Here is a 19,922-nt window from a genome sequence, read left to right on the forward strand (position 1 = left end):
CAAAACCCCTTTTTATTTTACATCAAGAGATAAGTACCTAGCTCCAAGCTCAAGGTCTAGATTGAGGATAATCATTATGAGCCCTACTAAAGGATAACCACATACAGTTTTAAGAACGCTGTCACACAGGTCACCTTGTAGCTCTCCTTCGCTAGATGCCTAACTCTTCCAGACGTCCCAGTACTGAGGAAGGGTCTCCTCTTTCCAGCTCTGCCCAGCCTTATTCATAATAGACAAATGAAAAGTCCCAGAAACCTGTTCTGTTTGGGAAAGTTTTCTTTTGTTCTAGGCTTCGGTGGTTAATATGCTTGACGAATTTCAGAGTCTCTCTATCTCTGTAGACCAACGCCAAAGAATTGTTTTCTGGATTCACTGTTAGCAGCTGAAATAGGCAAATACAGTGATACATCAGAACACGGAGATTATTCTCACCTCTTTTCTTTTTTTCTTTTTTTTTTTTTTTTTGCAGTACGCGGGCCTCTCACTGTTGTGGCCTCTCCCGTTGCGGAGCACAGGCTCTGGACGCACAGGGCCCAGCCGCTCTGCGGCATGTGGGATCTTCCCGGACCAGGGCACGAACCCGTGTCCCCTGAAACGGCAGGCGGACTCTCAACCACTGCGCCACCAGGGAAGCCCCTCACCTCTTTTCTTAAACAAACGGTTCCATATCAAATACTCAGCCTCGGGCGATAGAGGATCCTTTAAAGTATCCTTTACTAGGAGGAGCTATTGATCTTGCTGTCCAGACATTTTCCAATAGGCCCCATTCCAGTACATACCCAGAAAAGTTTTACCTAATGCATTTATTTCTTACTACATTGAAAGATTCATGGGAATGCACCATCTGACTCTTAATTTATTTGGAATTTCTTTTAGCTGGGTAGAATGCTTAGTGATTATCCTTTAGCCTCTTTATTCCATGCTGAGTACTTTCTACTAGAAATTAGAACCACTGCCAGACAGACCAATGTGGATTTATCAGCTGAAGACACTGGCAGAAGGTCATAAAAGTTGGGTCTCTGAAGAATGAAAGTGTCTTCAAGAACTAAAAAAGGATGGTTTGCTATCAGAAGCAACTTACCTCTTCATCTTCTCCTTTGGCAATATAGGAGGTAAAGCCACCATACTCTGGCTCCCAGCCTTATGAAGGGAAAACAAAGAGCATTCAGAAAGCTCTCACTGCAAAAGTTACAGCATCTGTTTGAATCATTGATCCCATGCTGCTTAAAACGGGGATCTGGGAGTTCAGTAGAACCAACTCTGACTTATGAGCCTGAATTTATCATTCAACCAACACTGAATAAGAACTGAAAACTAACAAAATACACCTAGAAGGACAATTACATAAAAGCTCTGGGGGGTTCATTAGATGGAAATTATGATTTAGTTCATCTCCTATACCTTGGTCACAGATACAGATAGTTGGGAGATGACTGAAATTCATGACCCCTAAGATCCCTTCCAGCAGAGCTCCTGTGATGTGAGATCCTGGCCAAGGCAAATTACTTGTGAACTGGTTCAGTTAGATAGAGAGGGTCACTCAGGAGAGACTGTCCCTCTTACCTTCACAGCCACAGTAGAGAAGTAAGTCCAGGGCAAATTCAGTCTTGCTGTTGTCATGGATTAAAGTGTAGTGACCAGTCTTCCAATGCCTCAGTTCCCCCTGGCATGTGGGAACACTTGATTCTAAGAAAAAAACAACAGAAGGCCGGAAAAAAATAACCTTGATACCACTGTAGATTGCAAAAAAATGATAATTAGGAATAGTTATAGCACTAAAGAGAAACCATTTCCATAAACCTTCAGCTGACCTATTGCTCCATTATATTATTAAATATATAAGCCTTATAATGAAAAAAAGTTGACTTTCTCTTTACCATGATTTTCAGATGGAGTATATATTTAGCTGCCAGAAATTTTCTTTAAAATAACATGATTATTGTTAAATAAACTTTACTTTTTAGAGCAGTTTACAGAAAAATTAAATTTCCCAGAAAGTACAGTTCCTCTACTCCTGCCACACACAACCCCTGACCCTCCCCATCAGTTTCCTCTATTATTAACATCTTGCCTTAGTGTGATTTGTTACAACTGACCAATATTGATGCATTATTAACTGAAGTCCACAGTTTACATTAGGGTTCGCTCTTGGTGTTGTACATTCTACTAGTTTAATATCATGTGTCCATTCCTCTGCTTTTAATAATTTCTTTCTACCTATTTATCCAAATTCAAGCAAGTTTTTCTTAGGCTGATATTGGTTCTTAGCAGAAAGAAGCCACTCACCTTCCTCTTCTTTATGTTCTTGTGTTTTAGAGTAGGTTTAGGTAAAGCCAGTCATATCTCTCTCCATCATTTGTACTACTGTTAGCCTAATAAAATGTACTAGCTGTTCTTCCTACCTGGAATGCTGTTCTGGCAGATCCTTCTTGTCATTCAGATCTGAGCTGGGATGACAGTTCCTCAGACAGGCTGGTCCAGATTGCCCATTCACCTAAGAGGCCACCCAGTCATTCCTCAGCACATAACCCTATTCAGATTTCCTGCAGAGCACCTATCCTCATTTGATGTTTTCTGTTGTTTATCATTTAATCTCTGTCCTCTCCTACTATCAATAGACTATAAGCCAGGGAGAGCAGAGACCTTGTCTGTCTTCTTCTCCAGCTCCAGAAATAGGGCCTAGCATATAGTAGATGCTTAAGAAATGTTTGTTGAATGAATAAATGACTGAATCGTGAATACCTAATAGTAAAAGAAGGCCAGAATGTAACAGCAGCTTACCTTTCTTTGTGACGTTTTCCTCTGGCTCTGGGTCTGTCTGTTCGTTGCTCTGCTGACTGCTGTCGCTGATGGCCGCCCGCCTGCTCTCTGGCTCAGAACTGCGGCTAGGCCCTTCTTCAGTGTTATCAGCAGCAGAGGCTGCTGCTTCCTCTTTTTTGTCCTCAAGCTCACCTTCTTCTGAAGGGGCCAAGAAGTGAAGTTTCAGGCCTGTGAAGTTGGAGAGCAGCAAGAACATTGCCTCGGAGCGAAATAATGCCACGCAGTCCTTCAAGATGTTGGGAAGTTTGATCTCCTCAGCCTTCTCGTAAAACCTGGAAAGCAGCGATGCCAAGGTGTTCATCAAAGCCACAGATGTAATATTACTCATGGGATGAAAGCCGATCATTAGCTTTGTATCTCTCTCCCTACACCTTGCATAGCTTACTAACGTCCAAGTTGTTACAATAATGAGGTTTTGTTAGGGCCTGCTACTGGATGTCCCTGGGAACAAAACATCATTAGGGCAAATGCCCTATTATTGGAGGTGAGCCTTGCAGACAAACAGGCAGGTGTTGAATGCAGAAGCAAATGTCTTGGATGATGGGTTCTACCTTTTGTTAGGGGGACCTCGGCTGCTCCATTCCACATCTCCTTTCTCCAAAGCCTCACACACCTCTGCAAATTTCTCAGGCTGGAAAATGAGGAAATAAAGCAGCAGTTAGCAGATCTCCCTATGATCCCACACTGGTCTTGCAGGTACAGCAGCTCTGCGGCATCATGCTGGCTGGTTCCTAAAAGGGCCAGGTGACTCTCATCCCTTTCACACAACCTCCCCCAGTCCTGATACGCTGAAGCCAGAGCAAAGACTGGATAAATCGTCAGCATGCTTTAGCCAAGTCACCTTAGTGTCAATTTGGGCCATTTCCTTAAGTAGTTGTATGTCTTACGTCAAATTGCTAAACCTCTCAAATTCCTGCATTTATTATAATGAAAATGTCTATGTAATAATACAGATTCTTTAGGCCTCAGCTCATTCCCTTGATTTAATCAGCATTCTAAACTTAAAAAGTCCAGTGTAGTACAAGAAGCTGATTAATCTATTAAAATATTCTCCATAAGAGCCTTTACAAGTACTTGTTTAATGCAGTTTCCCAAGGAGTATTCTACAAACAGTAATCCTATCAGTTGTAAAACAGGAAAGAGGATCCCAAAGGATGGTTTAGGTGAGCTGAATTAAATAGGGTTAAACAAGTTTATTTACTATTAATACTTCTCAAATTCCTTAATATGCTATTGTCAGCTATATAATTCAGAGAGAGAGGCAGTATGTAGTGCCTCTCAACCTTTTTTTCAAGGAGGCACCAACTCTTGGGACTGTGATTCCATGCGACCCAGGGTCAACTGGGAAAAAACACACTCAGCATACGTGATCTCATTTGGCCCTCACAACAACTCTTCAAGACAGGCAGGGCAAGTATTATTATTCCAGTTTAACTGATGATGAAATAAAAGTGAGACCTTAGTAATTTGCTCAGGTCGGTAAAACCATGGAGCCAAGACGTGAATATAAAGTCTTCTAGGGCTTCCCTGGTGGCACAGTGGTTGGAAATCTGCCTGACGATGCAGGGGACACGGGTTCAATCCCTGGTCCGGGAAGATCCCACATGCCACGGAGCAACTGAGCCCGTGCGTGCCACAGCTACTGAGCCTGTACTCTAGAGCCCACGGGCCACAACTACTGAGCCCGCACGCCTAGAGCCCGTGCTCCGCAACAAGAGAGGCCACCGCGGTGAGAGGCCTGCGCACCACAGGGAAGAGTGGCCCTCGCTCTCTGCAACTAGAGAAAAGCCCACGCACAGCAACGAAGACCCAATGCAGCCAAAAATAAAATTAAAAAAAAATTAAAAATAAAGTCTTCTAACTTCTAGTTCTCTCTCCACTATAATGTGCTACCTCATCATTCTCAAACATTTGTTACTAATTTGTTAATGAGTAATCTTTCCATTATTTAAAAGTAACTGGTAAGTATCATAGTCATCAAATGACTAGGATGGGAACTACACACCACTCATCCCCAATATAGAAGTGTGTGTGTGGGACTTCCCTGGTGGCACAGTGGTTAAGAATCCACCTGCCAATGCAGGGGACACGGGTTCGAGCCCCGGTCCGGGAAGCAACTAAGCCCGTGCACCACAACTACCGAGCCTGCGCTCTACAGCCTGTGTGTCTAGAGCCCGTGCTCCGCAACAAGAGAAGCCACCGCAATGAGAAGCCCGCGCACCGCAACGAAGAGTAGCCCCTGCTCACTGCAACTAGAGAAAGCCCGCACGCAGCAGTGAAGACCCAGTGCAGCCAAAAAAAAAAAAAAGGTGTGTGTGATTAAGATTCTAGAGAACTGGGGAATACCCAAGGGACTCGACCCACTAACATACGACTGATACCAACGTTAGCTATTATCATTTCTATATTTGAAGAAGAGGACGTAAACATGCTAACCAGGAACAAAACAAAAAGCAACAAAAACTCTTAGTGATGCCTCTTCACCCACCCAGGAAGCAAGGCTGCATGCCAAATGTGGTATATCGGACAGGATTTGCTGGCCTACCTTAAGGAACTCTTTTAGGAGAATTTCAGAGCTTTCTTCAAATTCTTCTTGAATTTGAACTTGGTGCTCCATGTCGAGATAAGTAGGGTTGATCCAATCATACAAAATTTCATGCTACAAAGAAGCAGCAAATGCAAAGGGTGAGTTAGTAATTCCTACTGCTTTTGTTCTGACGTCATTTTACACTAGTAAGATATATGCAAACCTTCACTTTATAATTTTCTCCTTGTTAAATAAAGTTCTGGAAAGCTCTGCCTTAGAAAGACACTATCAAAAGTGTATCTAAGAAGGGTGGAAAGGCAAGCTCAAAGCCTAGTTCTGTTACCAGGATGAGCCACTTTTAAAACCAGAAAAGCAAATGATATGTCACAGCTTTTCTAAGACAAGAATCCCAGCAACAGGAATTTATCCTTACATCTTGCGGGATGTGAGGGCTCCGAGGTATGAGAGGTTCAAAGTAGGTGGGAGGCCTGGTCAGTGAAGGACCATGAAACCAGCCGCTGATGGACAAACGCGACTTTTCTTCAGACAGGACTTCAGAAACCTGAAAGGACAAGACCAGCAGCACATCAATGCAAAGACCAGCGGGGAAGATTACCAGCCAAGGCTCGCTAATTTCAGGACCCTTCACACTAGGTGTGAAAACAACCTGGCCGGACAGTGCAACCGGAAGCCGTCACATTTAGAGAACGGGCAACTGAAAAGCATGCTCTTTGGCCCTCTGTGTATTTGTGGCTCACAGTCTTTACCTGGTGAAAGGATACTGGAGACACTTCAAAGAAAACCAGTGTGTTCCACGAAGGGATAAGAGACTTGACAATCTGCTTCGGCTGAAAGTGTTCTGCGTGGGGAGAGAACACATCCGTAAACGTGCTTCATCGTCATTAACCACTTCCAGGCCGCCTCGTTTCACCTTGACAATTCGCCCATTTCTAAGGGTAGCTAATTGTCCCCTCCAGATCCCCATATGCCACTCCCTTCCGTCTGTTTCTCTTATATAGTTCTGCTAGGTGATATCTGTTCTTACTCCACCATCCTCTATTACTGATGAAGGCTGGAAAAGGTTCTGAACGTTTTCTGGAGTCGAGCTCTGGTGTCAGTCATTAAAAAAAATAAAAAAGACCCTGACCTCCCATCAGAGGCACTGGTCCTGGCAGATTCATAGCCACGGGTGGCTGCACATGTTCTCTACCCTCCCACGGCCAGCATTCAGAAGCAGGGTCTGACTATTCCTCATCTTAACTCGGCTCTAACTTATCTCTGGAGTAATGATTATTTCAGGCACAACTCAGGAGAGGTGGCTGTCAGGGCTGGCAATTATTTCCCCTGCGGTCGCCACTATAAGGAAGAGCTTCCATCTCCCGAGGAGCACAGACAGAGCGCATAAGGACCCAGAAGTGGCTGCTGGTGTTGAAGAGCACGCCTTTGTCTTACCGTCAACGTTGTACAGGTCCAGGGTGCCCCCCAAGCTCCTGTCCCAGGGAGGAACCAGGTAAAGAATGAAGGCAATCCGGCGTCCTTCCAGCTCGTCGTCATGGCAGAGCAGGGCATCTGCAATAGTTCAGCGCACACCGTAATGTCCCTGTGCGGCAGTGAGCAGCGGACATCTGACTCTGCGCTCACTATCAGTGCACCTGCTATTCCTCCATAACGTCAGCTCCTCCAGCTTTAAAATGACATTTCTCCTCTTTTATAATTACAGAAATAAAACTGTCAATATAGAAAACTCTAAAAACGCTGAAGAACACATATATAGACTCACAGACAATCACTACTAAAATTTTTACATATATTCTTCCAGTATTTTTCAACATACATACATATTTGCTTTTTAAAAAATAGCATCCTACAGTGGTTGTATTGTGGCCTTTTTTTCTTTTATTACATGGCAAATGTCTTTTCTGTCATCTCTTTTAATGGCTGCATAGTTATTCTAGGACTGAGCAAGATAGGCATCCAGGCAAGGTGGGAGAGGGGAGGGGATGCTGTAGGTGAAGTGAGATCATTCCACACGGAGGGATTGTTTTAATAAACAAACATATTGAAAGTAATGGAAGGCAGATTTCTCAAGATTGAAGAATGGAATTGCAAATATGGAAAAGGAGAAATCTAGAATGAACCCTATGGTGTGGAAATGAAACCAGAGGAATCAATGTGACTTGTCTAGAGCACAGGAAATATAAGATAACCCTGGAAAATCTTGTTTTGCTAGGAGGTAAGATATAATAAGGATGATGAGTGAAAGTGCGTGAAACCCACGTAGGGGCCTTCTTGGCGGCAGACCTCTTGGTGTCCCCTGCTTATTGCTGATTGGAAAAAGAGGCTATGGAAATAAGCTGTGACCTCCTAGGCCCTCTATGTGAAGCAAAGAGCAGGCCTCAGCAGCTAATTGAGGAATAAAGAATGCAGAAACAAAGATAGGGCAGGCAGATGAGAGTAGCCGTAACTTAATAAGTCAGTCACAAGGACTCCCAGTTCTGCTTCAATGGTAAAGGTAAGTCTGACACACATTCCTAAGCTGTTTTATAGATACCAGACCCCACACACAAGATGAGAAAAGCTGACCACGAGCATGTAGCCCCCAGACCAGCTGGAACCTGAAGACTGAGGATGCTGACCCCTGTGACCTCACCTTGTTACCTCACCATGCACCAATCAGAGAACTGTGCACAAGCTGATCACGCACCCTGTGACCCTCTCCCTCACCTTGCCTTTAAAAACCCTTCCCTAAAACCCATCGGGGAGCTTGGGTCTTCTGGGCACGAGTGGCCCGTGCTCCTTGTCTGGTGCCCTGGAATAAACTGTACTTTCCCTCACCACAACCCGGTTTCAGGAGATTGGCTTTGCTGTGCATTGTGAGCAACCCGAGTTTGTTTCGGTTAACATGAGGACATACTAAAAGGACACAGACGTCAGCTTAAAGGGGCTCCTCTTGATCAAATCAGGGACAATATGAGCATCAACATAATGACAGTAACCATTACATAAATAGTAATCCTTAAATTCACACTGACATAAATAAACAAATGAGTAACTCGGGAGAGGGAAAGGTTTTCTTTACAGTAGAATGACAACTAATAAAGAAATGATTTTATTAGGAAAGAAATCACCATTTGGCAACCTGCATAGTAATAACTGTAGTAAGAAATATCAGTGGATGCTAAAATAAGTGAATCAAAGTTTGGTGAGAAATGGAATATTTACATAATCTTAAAGTGTCTCCCCACAAAATACTTATCAACTTAGAGGAAAAGAACAAGTTTACAGTGGAAAAACTTGATGTCAGCCACCGCCTTAATTAAGTGATCAAAGTTAATATCACTAGTAATATGACACACCATCTACCACTTGATAAGATGCAGTAAAAAGAACACATATCTCATCATGAGAAAGCAGCAGACAAACCCAAACTGAGGGAAGTTCTACAAAATAACTCATCTGTAAATCTTCAGAAGCATCAAGATCATGAAGGTCAAAGAAAGACTGAGGAACTGTCCTAGACTGAAGGCACGTGACAACTAAATGCTATGCGCAATCCTGGACCAGATCCCTTTGCTATAAAGGACCAAATCATAGAACCTGAATGGAGCCTGCGGACTAGATGGGAATAATGTATCAATCGTAGTTCCTGATTTTGATGGCTTCTTACTGTCACATAGTTGAAGTGTCCTTGTTGTAGGAGTTACTGAAGTACTCGGGGGTCATGGAGCATCTAAGGGCAACCTACTCTCAGGTAAAATGGAAAAAACTTATTTGTACTATGCTTGCCACTTGTCTGTCAGTTTGAAATTACTTCAGATTAAAAAAAAAAAGTTAAAAAAAGGGCATATGATATGACTCTTCATGTGTCTATAAGTTATCCTCAAAATGCTGTTACCAATTTGTACTTCCCTAGGACAATGTGGGAGAGTAAACCCAAAGCAGAATTTTATTTAGTAAAACAAAACAACACAAAACACTTTTCCTTCCAGATGAAAACCAAACATGTTATCAAAAGGACATTAATATGCTCAGAAAGGTAACAAGAAGGATGCACCCTAAACTGGTGACAGTGGACACATCTGAAGAGAAACAGGGACAAGGAGAAGGTGAAGGGGACTATCGTGGATTACACTGTATTCTATATTGTTTGACATTTTTTCCTTAAGAATATATTCACTCATTACCTTCAAAAAAAAAAAAAAAAAAAAGACATTGAGGGAAATATGTGTTTCCTGGGAAGTTTAAGAGTAGTTTACACCATCACCTCTGAATTTCCTGATACTGTATGCAAAGTTGGTGTGTATGTGCATTATTGGCCTTTTTCTGAAAATACTGAAACCAAGCAGGACCCTGCAAGGCCTTCCCGGGCACAAAACCCCTTCTGTGTCCCTTGTTTCTTGTTTATAGAAAAAAAGGCTTCAGTCTCCTAGGCCTCCCCCAGGTTACAAAGAGCAGGCTCAAGCAGTTAATGATTAGGAAACGAGAGTCACAGGACTCCTAGTTCCTCCTGAAGGGATAGAGATAAGAATCTGATGCATATTTTTGAGTTGTTCTGCAGAAACTAGGAAACCCCCTCACCACCCAGGTGGAGGATGGCGATTATATGCTGACCACAAGCACACAGACCCCAGACTTCTGGCTGGAACCAGAAGGTCAGTGATTTAGATTCCTGAAACATCATTCTATTCCCTCACCACCAACCAATCAGAAGAAAGTCCACGAGCTGATCATGCATCCAATAACCCTCTCCCGTCTTTAAAAACCCTTCCCTGAAAGCCATTGGGGAGTTCACATTTTTTGAGCGTGAGCTGCCCATTCTCCTTGCTTGGCGTCCTTATTTTGCTACAAACACTGCTGTCAAGAGTTTGGCTTTGTGTGCCTCGGGCACACAAGCCCTTGCTTGGTTACAATATGTTCATAGCTTTCATCATACTCCCAAAGAGAACCACTGCCTTACACCTTCCAATAAGATGGGCATTTCTATACATGAGCTGGGTCAGACTGTACTCATTAAGAAGATCCTCATGCTATGCAGGGACACGAAGTCTAGGATTTTGGAACACTGACAACTATCTTCCCATCATCATTTAGTTAAAGCCTTTAAATCTTAGCGACAGCAAGATTTTAATCTTTCTTACCTGAGAATTCATATTTAGCACAGGACATGTCAATGGTTGATTCCAGGTCAATCTTCGAAATGTCTGAAAGCCAAGCCCGGAAATGTTCAAACAGAATTTTCCTAGAAATGTAAACAAAAGATAACTTGTTACATCATAATGTGGGCTCCATCTGGATCTATGCCACAACTATTTTTTCCTGGAGGTTTTGGTTTATTTAAGATCGATTCTTGAGAATGTTCCTCACTTTAAACTTGCAAAGTTTAGGAGTAACAGTCCCAGAGAAATAAATGTAAATCTCTCTATTGCAATATATTTTTGCTCTACTGTTTTCTTTTTTTGGCTGCACCATGTGGTATGCGGGATCTTGGTTCCCCAACCAGGAATTGAACCAGTGCCCCCTGCAGCGGAAGCGCAGAGTCCTAACCACTGGACCGCTAGGGAAGTCCCTCATCTTATTTTTCTTACTCAAATTTATAGTATTGCCCTATCACGACAGTGGTCTGGCCTTTGTCATAGGACCACCAATGTTCCAGTCCGAAGTCACTGATTTTTAGAGCTGTTTTTCAGCACCAATACTAGCACTGTTGTTTAATGAACACTTGGGTGGGTGACACTGTTGTAGATTAAAATAATGGTGACTATTATGCTAATTGTGTAATAATAAACTCTTTCACAGAAGTTCTGATATTAACAGGATACCAAAAAAACAAAGATGGTTGAACATTTCCATTTACCAGCTAAAGTGGCTCTGTACAGAACCGTAACACAATTTAAAACTTACTCAGTTGGCAGTCAACTTTGAAATTATGTTAACTTTGATGAATTAACATTTTAATGTCAATTGTATCTCAATAAAACTGGAAAAACATTTTAAAAAATTTTTAAAGGGTTTATGTTAGTTCAAATGTTGCCCATGAAGAGACAGTATTTTTTGGATCATTCTAGTCCAAATGTACATCACTGAAATCCCCATAAAATGCAATTGTGCTGTTAATAACTAGATACCAAGTCTCCAGGTTGATGCCCTGAAATTTTATTACCAAATATCTTTTTACACTGTATGCTGCCCAATCCAAAAAATTCCATAAAATATTGTGCTTGGTTAGTCCAAACAAAAGTGCCATGTAACTTTTATAGGCAGAGTTGCAAATTAGACATAATAGGTCAGCATAGCAAACTGCTAAACCAGGCTTCAGGTAATGTAGGTGGTCAACGTTTTTGCAAAATCTTGAATCTTGATGTTTTATGTAACTAGTATTATCAAAGCCTTCATTCCCTCTGTTACTGGTAACATCAGCTTCCACAAATTTATTCCATAGAAAGCTCTTTCTCTAGTTACCTATGAAAGTGTCACGACAGGGTTATTTTCTGCTGTCCTTCTCATTTGTTAATTGTATTCATGAGAGAAGTCACAGAACCCAACTGGGAAATAAAAAGATCACCTTTCGGTAAAGACCAAGGAATTCCATCTCTCATACCATCTGGCTGTTACGCGTTGGATACAGAATGTAACTCAGTCCCATAGGAAAGAAATGCTTACCAGAGGTGTGGTATGAACTAATGAGATAGTGCTTTAAAGCATGGTCTTGGGGGAAAAAAGGTCTAAAATAAATATGAAATATTATGAGTCACAGTTAACAAGTGAGCAATACTTCAGGATTTAGAAGAAATAAACTCTGCAGACTGCTACCATTTATGGAAATATTGCAAAGAAAAAAGAATGAGAAAATATAACTTGTACTGTATAGATGAAAAACAGCTATTACAAAGTAACATGGGCTTACTGTAGCAAAACTAGGAAAACCCCCTATTATAAGTAAAAAGAAACTTTAAAAAACCTGTAGTCCTACTAGCCAGATTTAAACATTCCATCCTTCCAAGTCTTTTCCTTTGTACACACGTAGGTATCCAAATATACATCTCTTTTTTCATATGGGATCCACCATGTGTGCTATTTTAACTTCTCTTCTCTTGATAAGTTTATTTCATCTAGCCTAATATGCCTTTGCCTGCAAGAAGTATCATTTTATACATCACTTCAGAAAACAGGATACAACAATTGTGTGAGACACTGAGTCTCAGAGGTTAAAATACACACACACACAAAGTATCTTAGAATGATGAAATAACTTTACCATACTCATGTGTTAAAAGTCACACACATTGGGACTTCCCTGGTGGCACAGTGGTTAAGAATCCACCTGCCAATGCAGGAGGCACAGGTTTGATCCCTGGTCCGGGAAGATCCCACATGCCGCTGAGCAACAAAGCCCGTGTGCCACAACTACTGAGCCTGTGCTCTAGAGCCTACGAGCCACAACTACTGAAGCCCGTGTGCCTAGAGCCCGTGCTCCGCAACAAGAGAAGCCACTGCAATGAGAAGCCTGCGCACTGCAACAAAGACCCAACGCAGCCAAAAAAAAGTCACATCATATTCAACGATTGTATAGTTTTTCACTTCGTTTTGTACCATTAGCTATATAAATCTTGATGGGTGGGCATTTAATTTGTGATTTTTCACTGTTAGAAACACCATCACAATAAACAATCTTGTATAGAATTTTTGAGCACACCCTTAATTATTTTCTCAGGATAAATTCTTACGGGTGGAATTACACTACAAAAAGACAAGCATCATTTTAAGCGTTTTGATATACCTTTAAAAACCATCTTCAAGATTGCGGCACTGTATAAAGGTATCTACCCCTCTGTCAACACTGGAGTTTTTGTTTTAAATACTTGCAAAGTAACATGTGAAAGATGGTATCTCCAGTGTTAATTTGTTTCCTTGATTACTAACGGTTGAACATTTTATCATTGAGAACTTGGGCTCTGGAATCAGACAGACTTAGGTTTATATCTTAGTTCCCTCAATTTTTACCTAGTTAACTTTGAAGAAGTTACTTAATTTCTCAGCGTCTGTTTCCTCCTCTACAAAAGGGGACAATAACGCCAACAAAGGTTGTATGACATAACATTTAAAGCACTTACTCCTCTGTCTGGCACATATTATGCACCCAACAAATATGAGCGCTTGTTTACCTTAAAGCACAGATGTGAGGCTCTCTTCTCTTCTTCAGATCATCAGACTTGATCATGAAAAAAAGAAAAAAAAGGATTTCCTTCATAAATCAGACACACAGAGGAGACTAGTTTAGGGAACACTCTGGCAGTACAGCATTGTTGTTAAGAGCCTGGACTCTGAAGCCAAACTGCCTGGGTTTGAGGTATGGCCCCTCCATTTGGCAGCTCTGTGACTCGGGCAAGTTACCTAGCCTCTCTGTGCCTTATTTATTCAACAAATACTTACACAGTTATTACAGTGGAGCTTATATTCTTGACAGAGAGGGAAAACAAACATAAGTCGATTATCAGTATAAAAAAAGGTGACAAATGTCAAGGGAAAATAAAGCAGAGTACGAGGGACCAGAGAGGGAAAACAAACATAAGTCGATTATCAGTATAAAAAAAAGGTGACAAATGTCAAGGGAAAATAAAGCAGAGTACGAGGGACCAGAAGTGCTGAGAGTGCGGAAGGGTTTGCAAATTATAAATTTGGTGGCCAGGTTAGACTTCACTGAGGTGAAGCAAAGGCTTGAAGGAGGTTGGGAGGTGTACAAAGGGAATATCTCAGCAAAGCGGATTCAAGGTCCTGAGTGTGAAGAATGCCTGGCCTGTTCAAGAAATTGCAGGAGACTGTGCAGCTGCAACAGCGATCTGGGGGAGAGCAGCAGGAGAAGGGGCCAAAGATGCAATGGGAGCCTTAGAACCACTTTGGCTTTTACTCAGAGAAATGAGAACCTTTGGAGATTTTGTGCAAAGGAATAATATGATCCCATTTAATTTTTAAAAACTGAGATAAAATTCACATAACATAAAATTTACCATTTTAACCACCTGAAAGTGTGTATTCAGTGGATTTTTAGCATATTCACCTGCTGTGCAACTATCACCACTAATTCCAGAATATTTTCATCACGCTAAAAAGAAACCCTGTACCTATCAGGCAGTCACTCCCCATCCCACCCCCCCTCTCCCCAGCTCCTGGCAACCACTAATCTACTCTCTGTCTCTATATGTTTTGCTGGTCATTACATATAAAAGGAATCACACTATATGTGGCGTTCTGTGTCTAGCTTCTTTCACTGAGTATGTTTTCAAGGTTCATCCATGTTGTGGCAGTACTTAGTACTTCATTCCTTCTTCTGGCCGAATAATATTCCATTGTATAGACGCACCACATTTGGTCTATCCATTCATTAGTTGACAGATGTTGGGTGTTTCTACTTTTTGGCTATTATAGATAATGCTGCCACAAACATCTATGTACAAGCTTTTATGTGAACAAATGTTTTCAATTCTCTTGGGTCCATTAACATTTTTTTTTTTTACTTTATTAATTTTTATTTTTGGCTGCATTGAGTCTTCATTGCTGCACACGGGCTTTCTCTGGCTGTGGCGAGCGGGGGCTACTCTTCATTGTGGTGTGTGGGCTTCTCATTGCGGTGGCTTCTCTTGTTGCGGAGCACGGGCTCTAGGCGCGTGGGCTTCAGTAGTTGAGGCATGCTGCTCAGCAGTTGTGGCTTGCTGCTCAGCAGTTGTGGCTTGTGGGCTTTAGAGCTCAGGCTCAGTAGTTGTGGTGCATGCGCTTAGTTGCTCCACGGCATGTGGGATCTTCCTGGACCAGGGACTGAACCCGTGTCCTCTGCATTGACAGGTGGATCCTTAACCACTGTGCCACCAGGGAAGTCCCTCCATTAACATTTTAAAAGAACACAATGGCTGTAGGCGGGCAAGGGTGGAAGCAAGGAGACTGGTTAATATGCTAAGAGAATAATCCTGGTGAGAGAAAAAGATGGCTTGGATCAGGTGTTGGCAGTAGAAGTGGAAAGAAGTGGGCTTTTCTGAATATATTCTGAAGGTAGAGCCCACAGAATTTCCCAATGGACTGGAGATGAGGTGTGAGAGAGGAATCAAGGATAACCTCAAGGTTTTTGGCCTCAGCCACTGGAAAGACTGTCGTGAACTGAGATGGGGAAAATTGCAGGTGGAGCAGATTTAGGGGGAGAAGATCAGGAGTTTAGTTTTGGAAAGTGTGAGACACTTCATAAATATCCTAGAGTAGAGGAAAAGCCATGAGACTCTGCAATCTGTTTGGAAGTGATCCAAAGGCTAAGCCGTAGAGTACTCTGTCATTAAGAAGCCAGGTACAGGGCTTCCCTGGTGGCGCAGTGGTCGCGCGTCCGCCTGCCGATGCAGGGGAACCGGGTTCGCGCCCCGGTCTGGGAGGATCCCACATGCCGCGGAGCGGCTGGGCCCGTGAGCCACGGCCGCTGAGCCTGCGCGTCCGGAGCCTGTGCTCCGCGACGGGAGAGGCCACAACAGAGGGAGGCCCGCGTACCACAGAAAAAAAAAAAAAAAAAAAAAAAAAGAAGCCAGGTACAAAAGGAAGACCTACCGAAGGGAACTAAGAAGGACTCACCGGTGAGGTAGAAGGAAAATGAAGAGAGCATGGTTTCCTGAAAGTAAGGGTGGGTCGGGGGAGAGTCTCCAGGAAGGAGGAGTAACAAAGTAGGTCAAATGTTGCCGAGAGTCAAATAAAACCAGGCCTGAAGACTGACGACTGGATTTACTAATGTGGAAGTTGTGAGTGACCTTGACAAGTACAGTTTCAGTGATGTGTAACAGGTGAAAGCCTAATAAAGTGGGCTTAACAGAGAACAGAAGAGGAATTTGAAACACTACAGACAACTCAGAAGGAATGCTACTGTCAAAGGGAGCAGAGGAATGGGGTGATAGCTGAAGGGGAAAGTTAGGTCAACAGCATCTTTTTCCTTAAGAGAAAAAGAACAGCTTGCTTTCTTTCTTTTTTTTTTTGGTATGTTGAAGGGAATGATCCAGAAGAGACGGAAAACCTGCAGGAACAGTAATGTATCATTATAAGGATTTAATGAATTAATAAATATAAAGCACTTAGCATGGCATAAAGCAGGCACTCAGTAATGCTTGCTTTAAAATACAGAGTATCAGGCTACTCCTAATGACAAACTTGGTTAGGAGGACTGGAAGTTGTTATAGACCCAATTATCAAGTCAATTCACAGCACAAGCAAAGAAAAAGGGATATAAGTGAAGTTTTATGGGACAGGAGACTGAAAGCTGGTTTTATATTTACTGTCTTAGGATGAAGAAGTTCAGTCCCAAAGTGAGCATAGTAAAAATTATTCACAGCAGAGTTTCATCAAGCCCCCATGGGGATCTAAAGTAATGGCTGCTTCTTTTTCCTCTCATTACCCAGGGCCCTTTCTATTATTTTGCCTCTCACTGACTTCACAATTAGAAGTATTTTCATCTACCAAATTGCATTAAGTAAAAACCACTTTGATTTCTCAATTTCAGTAATCAGAGATGCATATAGCCCCAAATCAACAAAAGAGGCCTAGTGTTATCAAAGCTGATATAATTACAAAGGCAGACAACTATGGTTTTTAATTAACCTATACAACTTTACTATGGATAAAAGTTATTTTTCATTAGATTTTCTGAATTGTTAAGAGTAACATCATTTGTGTATTTAACCTAACTTGGTTAATTCAATCATATGTATAAGGCCCAAAGACAGACAGACTGGGGGACACAACCAGCTCTAGTGTAAAAGAATAAATGCAAGACAGAGAAATTTGTTACTCTTTTATCCCAGATAAAAAGAAATCGGTGGGAAATGGAAAGAAAACAAAATAGTTCTTAATCTTCACTTTTATTTTATTTTGTGATTTTAAAGGCTGATGTCCTTGAGGTTCTATAACGATTTCTAATAGTGATGTACGCTATGTACTAAAAGATATCCCCCCAAACTGGGGAAACCAATGACCTATATGTTTTTATACCTAGACTGGGCCTGTCTTCTAAGAGTAGGAAAACCAGCCTTGATTTTGGAACAGTCTTTTCTGCCAAATTCAACTGTCCACCGATTTAAAAAGAATAGCTCTAACTCTCTGCAGGACATACTGCAATACAGCAAGCCACCTAAAACAAAGACATGAACTCAAAAATTTAAATGGTTGTTACCTTCCAACGTACTACTCTCTTCATTATACCACTCCCCAAAATGTACTTATCCTTTTTGTTTATAATGTATTTACTTACCGGCTTACTGTATTTTCTGACTATCTTTCATCATCACTATCACCTCTGTTATTTTAGATTTTAAAGGCTTTCAGGGCAGGAACTGGCAAAGACTTCCATATAATAATTAAAGCACCAAACACATAGTTAACGCTCAGCTTATGTTAAATAAATGAATGCTTTTAACAACGTCAAGGCAAGGACCCTCAGTGGCAAACCCAAACTAAAACGTCAAGTCTAAAGGTAGTCAATGATTTTATAGAAAATGAATTTCTGAAGTGGAAAAGCTAATGTGAAAGGGCCATAAATACCTGCTGGAACTTATATAAATCATTATACTTTTCATGGAAGTCCAAGTTCAAAAGTTCCTTCTGAAGTCCTTCCAAGAAGTTTTCGCTTTGGATGAAGTTTGGGATCACACAGTGAAGAAAGGGGTCCATGTCCATGACAATGGCTTCTGTGGGGAGGAAAGCATTGTCTATGACTTTTGTATTTTTGACCTGTGAGCAGCACAGTAGAGAGAATACAAAAGGGATGGTCGTGAATTTTCAGAAATCTAGTACCTAAAATTTAAGATTTGGGGGAAGAATTACAAGCTCTTCCTTTTTTTTTTTTTTCCCCACTTAATACTACTTTTTAAAGGTATTGTGCTTAAAAATATTAATCCTTAAGATGATTACAAATGATGTCACTAAATTAAGATTTCTGCTCTTTTTGGGGTTTTTTAGTTCAACAATTGCTTATTCAACTGAATGTATTTTAGGGTCTTAATTCATTGCCCCCAAAACTTCAAATGAGAGTAGCAAATTAAAAACGAGAATAACAGTACTGGCAGCCAGTTTTTCTTCAACCCTTTTTCTTTGCCTAAGTTACTGCTAGAGGAAGTTATAAATTACATACTTCTTAAAAAAAATATCAGGTCAGGCATAACCTCCTCTAACTCTTTGAGTTTTACCTCAACGTTTTACCCACTGCTTCTGGTGGGACAGATTATGTACCCCTCTAATACAAACCACCACCACCTCCCACCAGCTGCCAGGCACCGTGGTGCTTTAACATGCATTATCTCATTTAATCTTCTCAACAATTCTAAGGTAGACGTCATCACTATCTCCATCCCACACATAAGGAAACTGAAAAGTCCCTGAGTGTCCAGAGCTTACACTCCAGACACTAAGCTACCACGTTCTATGTGCATCCGGGACACCAAGGACTCATCTCTTAAAGCACTCAACCACTGAAAAAAAAATCATGGCAAACTGTAGAAGGGAAAGCATGATGCATTAAGCAGAGTTCTTATCCCATAAGGTGATATTTGAAGCTGAGGCTGGAATCATTTGATGAAGGTTCCCTCCTTTGGTCAAAACCATGTTTACCTTCATGGGTCACGTTGTTGAACTACAGGCCGGCAAAACTGAGTAAGCTCAGGTGCCTACTATCTGGCAGCTCCCAACAAGTGCTCTGGCTACGCTATCACGGGAAAAACGGGCGTTACCTTCGGAGGAAGACCGCAAAAGCCACTCGACTATGTGTCCAAATGTTTACTGGTCCTTACTCAGAAAAATATGTATTGATGCATACATACATTAGCTTATTAATCACAGTCAACATCTTTCCGAGGGAAATACTATTAGTTATCCTACTTTACATAGTAAGGAGCTGAACCCATTGCCCAACGACGCACAATCAGTGAAGAAGATTCTACCTCACCTCTAATTCCAGAATTTCCATAAACTTGCATGCCCTGTACTTCCCGAAACTCCCTGGCCTTCATTTCTTCCTCTTCTAGGTTTCTAAATCCAAACTGAACTTGGAAAAGGGACAGCAGGCCAGGGAGGAGAGTCGGAGCGTGGCAAAGTCACGCTCTCTCCAAGAGCCTCTTCCCCTGTGGCTTCGCTGCTCAGGAATCGGCTACAGTGCCAGGACTTCTTCAGAGGCCCCCGACCCGGCGCTGCGCCTCCCCCTTCACAGCACCCGCTTACCGTGGCGGAACGGCGTCCTGCGACTCCAGGCCTCAGCCACCTGCTTTTTCAAGGTTTCCTCCGTGACAGCATCCGAAAACTTCGCCATCACCTCCTTCTTTCCCTTTTTCCCAGCCCGGCCCGGGACGGGTTCAGCAGGCCGCTTACCACTCATCTCCTCGCAAGCTGCAAGACCCACGTCACGCTAATCTAGCGGCTCTTTTCCTACGGAGACTGCAATTCCCAGAATGCCTCAATTCCCGTGTTTCTCCACCGCTATCTAATAGGAAGTACCAAAGTAAAGGGAGGCGGAACCCATACCCAACTTACCAATGGGAGCTCCAGATATTGTGGCCATCCCAGCAGCGAT

General features: G+C 42.1%; 2 protein-coding genes across 3 annotated transcripts in view; one reads left to right on the top strand and one right to left on the bottom strand.

Annotated features, from left to right (window-relative positions):
• Positions 1-5,353, top strand: part of BBS2 (Bardet-Biedl syndrome 2) — a 44,815-nt gene extending 39,462 nt beyond the window's left edge. Inside the window, exons 19-20 of one of the 2 annotated variants that reach the window (XR_008615410.1) lie at positions 470-706; positions 4,061-5,353. The gene's annotated coding sequence lies outside the window, so the exon portion shown is untranslated. Of the gene's footprint in view, positions 1-469; positions 1,076-4,060 lie in introns of those variants that run through there. The other variant, XR_008615411.1, reaches the window with a different exon arrangement.
• Positions 22-19,836, bottom strand: OGFOD1 (2-oxoglutarate and iron dependent oxygenase domain containing 1). Its single transcript, XM_007106396.3, has 13 exons — positions 19,574-19,836; positions 17,903-18,048; positions 13,510-13,556; positions 10,486-10,586; positions 6,800-6,916; positions 6,115-6,206; positions 5,781-5,909; positions 5,366-5,479; positions 3,372-3,451; positions 2,782-3,092; positions 1,564-1,686; positions 1,082-1,140; positions 22-382 (listed from the first exon to the last, which is right to left on the bottom strand). Exons 1-13 carry the CDS (start codon positions 19,725-19,727, stop codon positions 221-223), a joined length of 1,635 nt encoding a protein of 544 aa, XP_007106458.1. The 5' UTR covers positions 19,728-19,836; the 3' UTR covers positions 22-220.
• Between the last annotated feature and the right edge of the window lie 86 nt (positions 19,837-19,922).

Source organism: Physeter macrocephalus, chromosome 17 (assembly GCF_002837175.3).
Source record: "Physeter macrocephalus isolate SW-GA chromosome 17, ASM283717v5, whole genome shotgun sequence".
Taxonomy (NCBI): Eukaryota; Metazoa; Chordata; class Mammalia; order Artiodactyla; family Physeteridae; genus Physeter; species Physeter macrocephalus.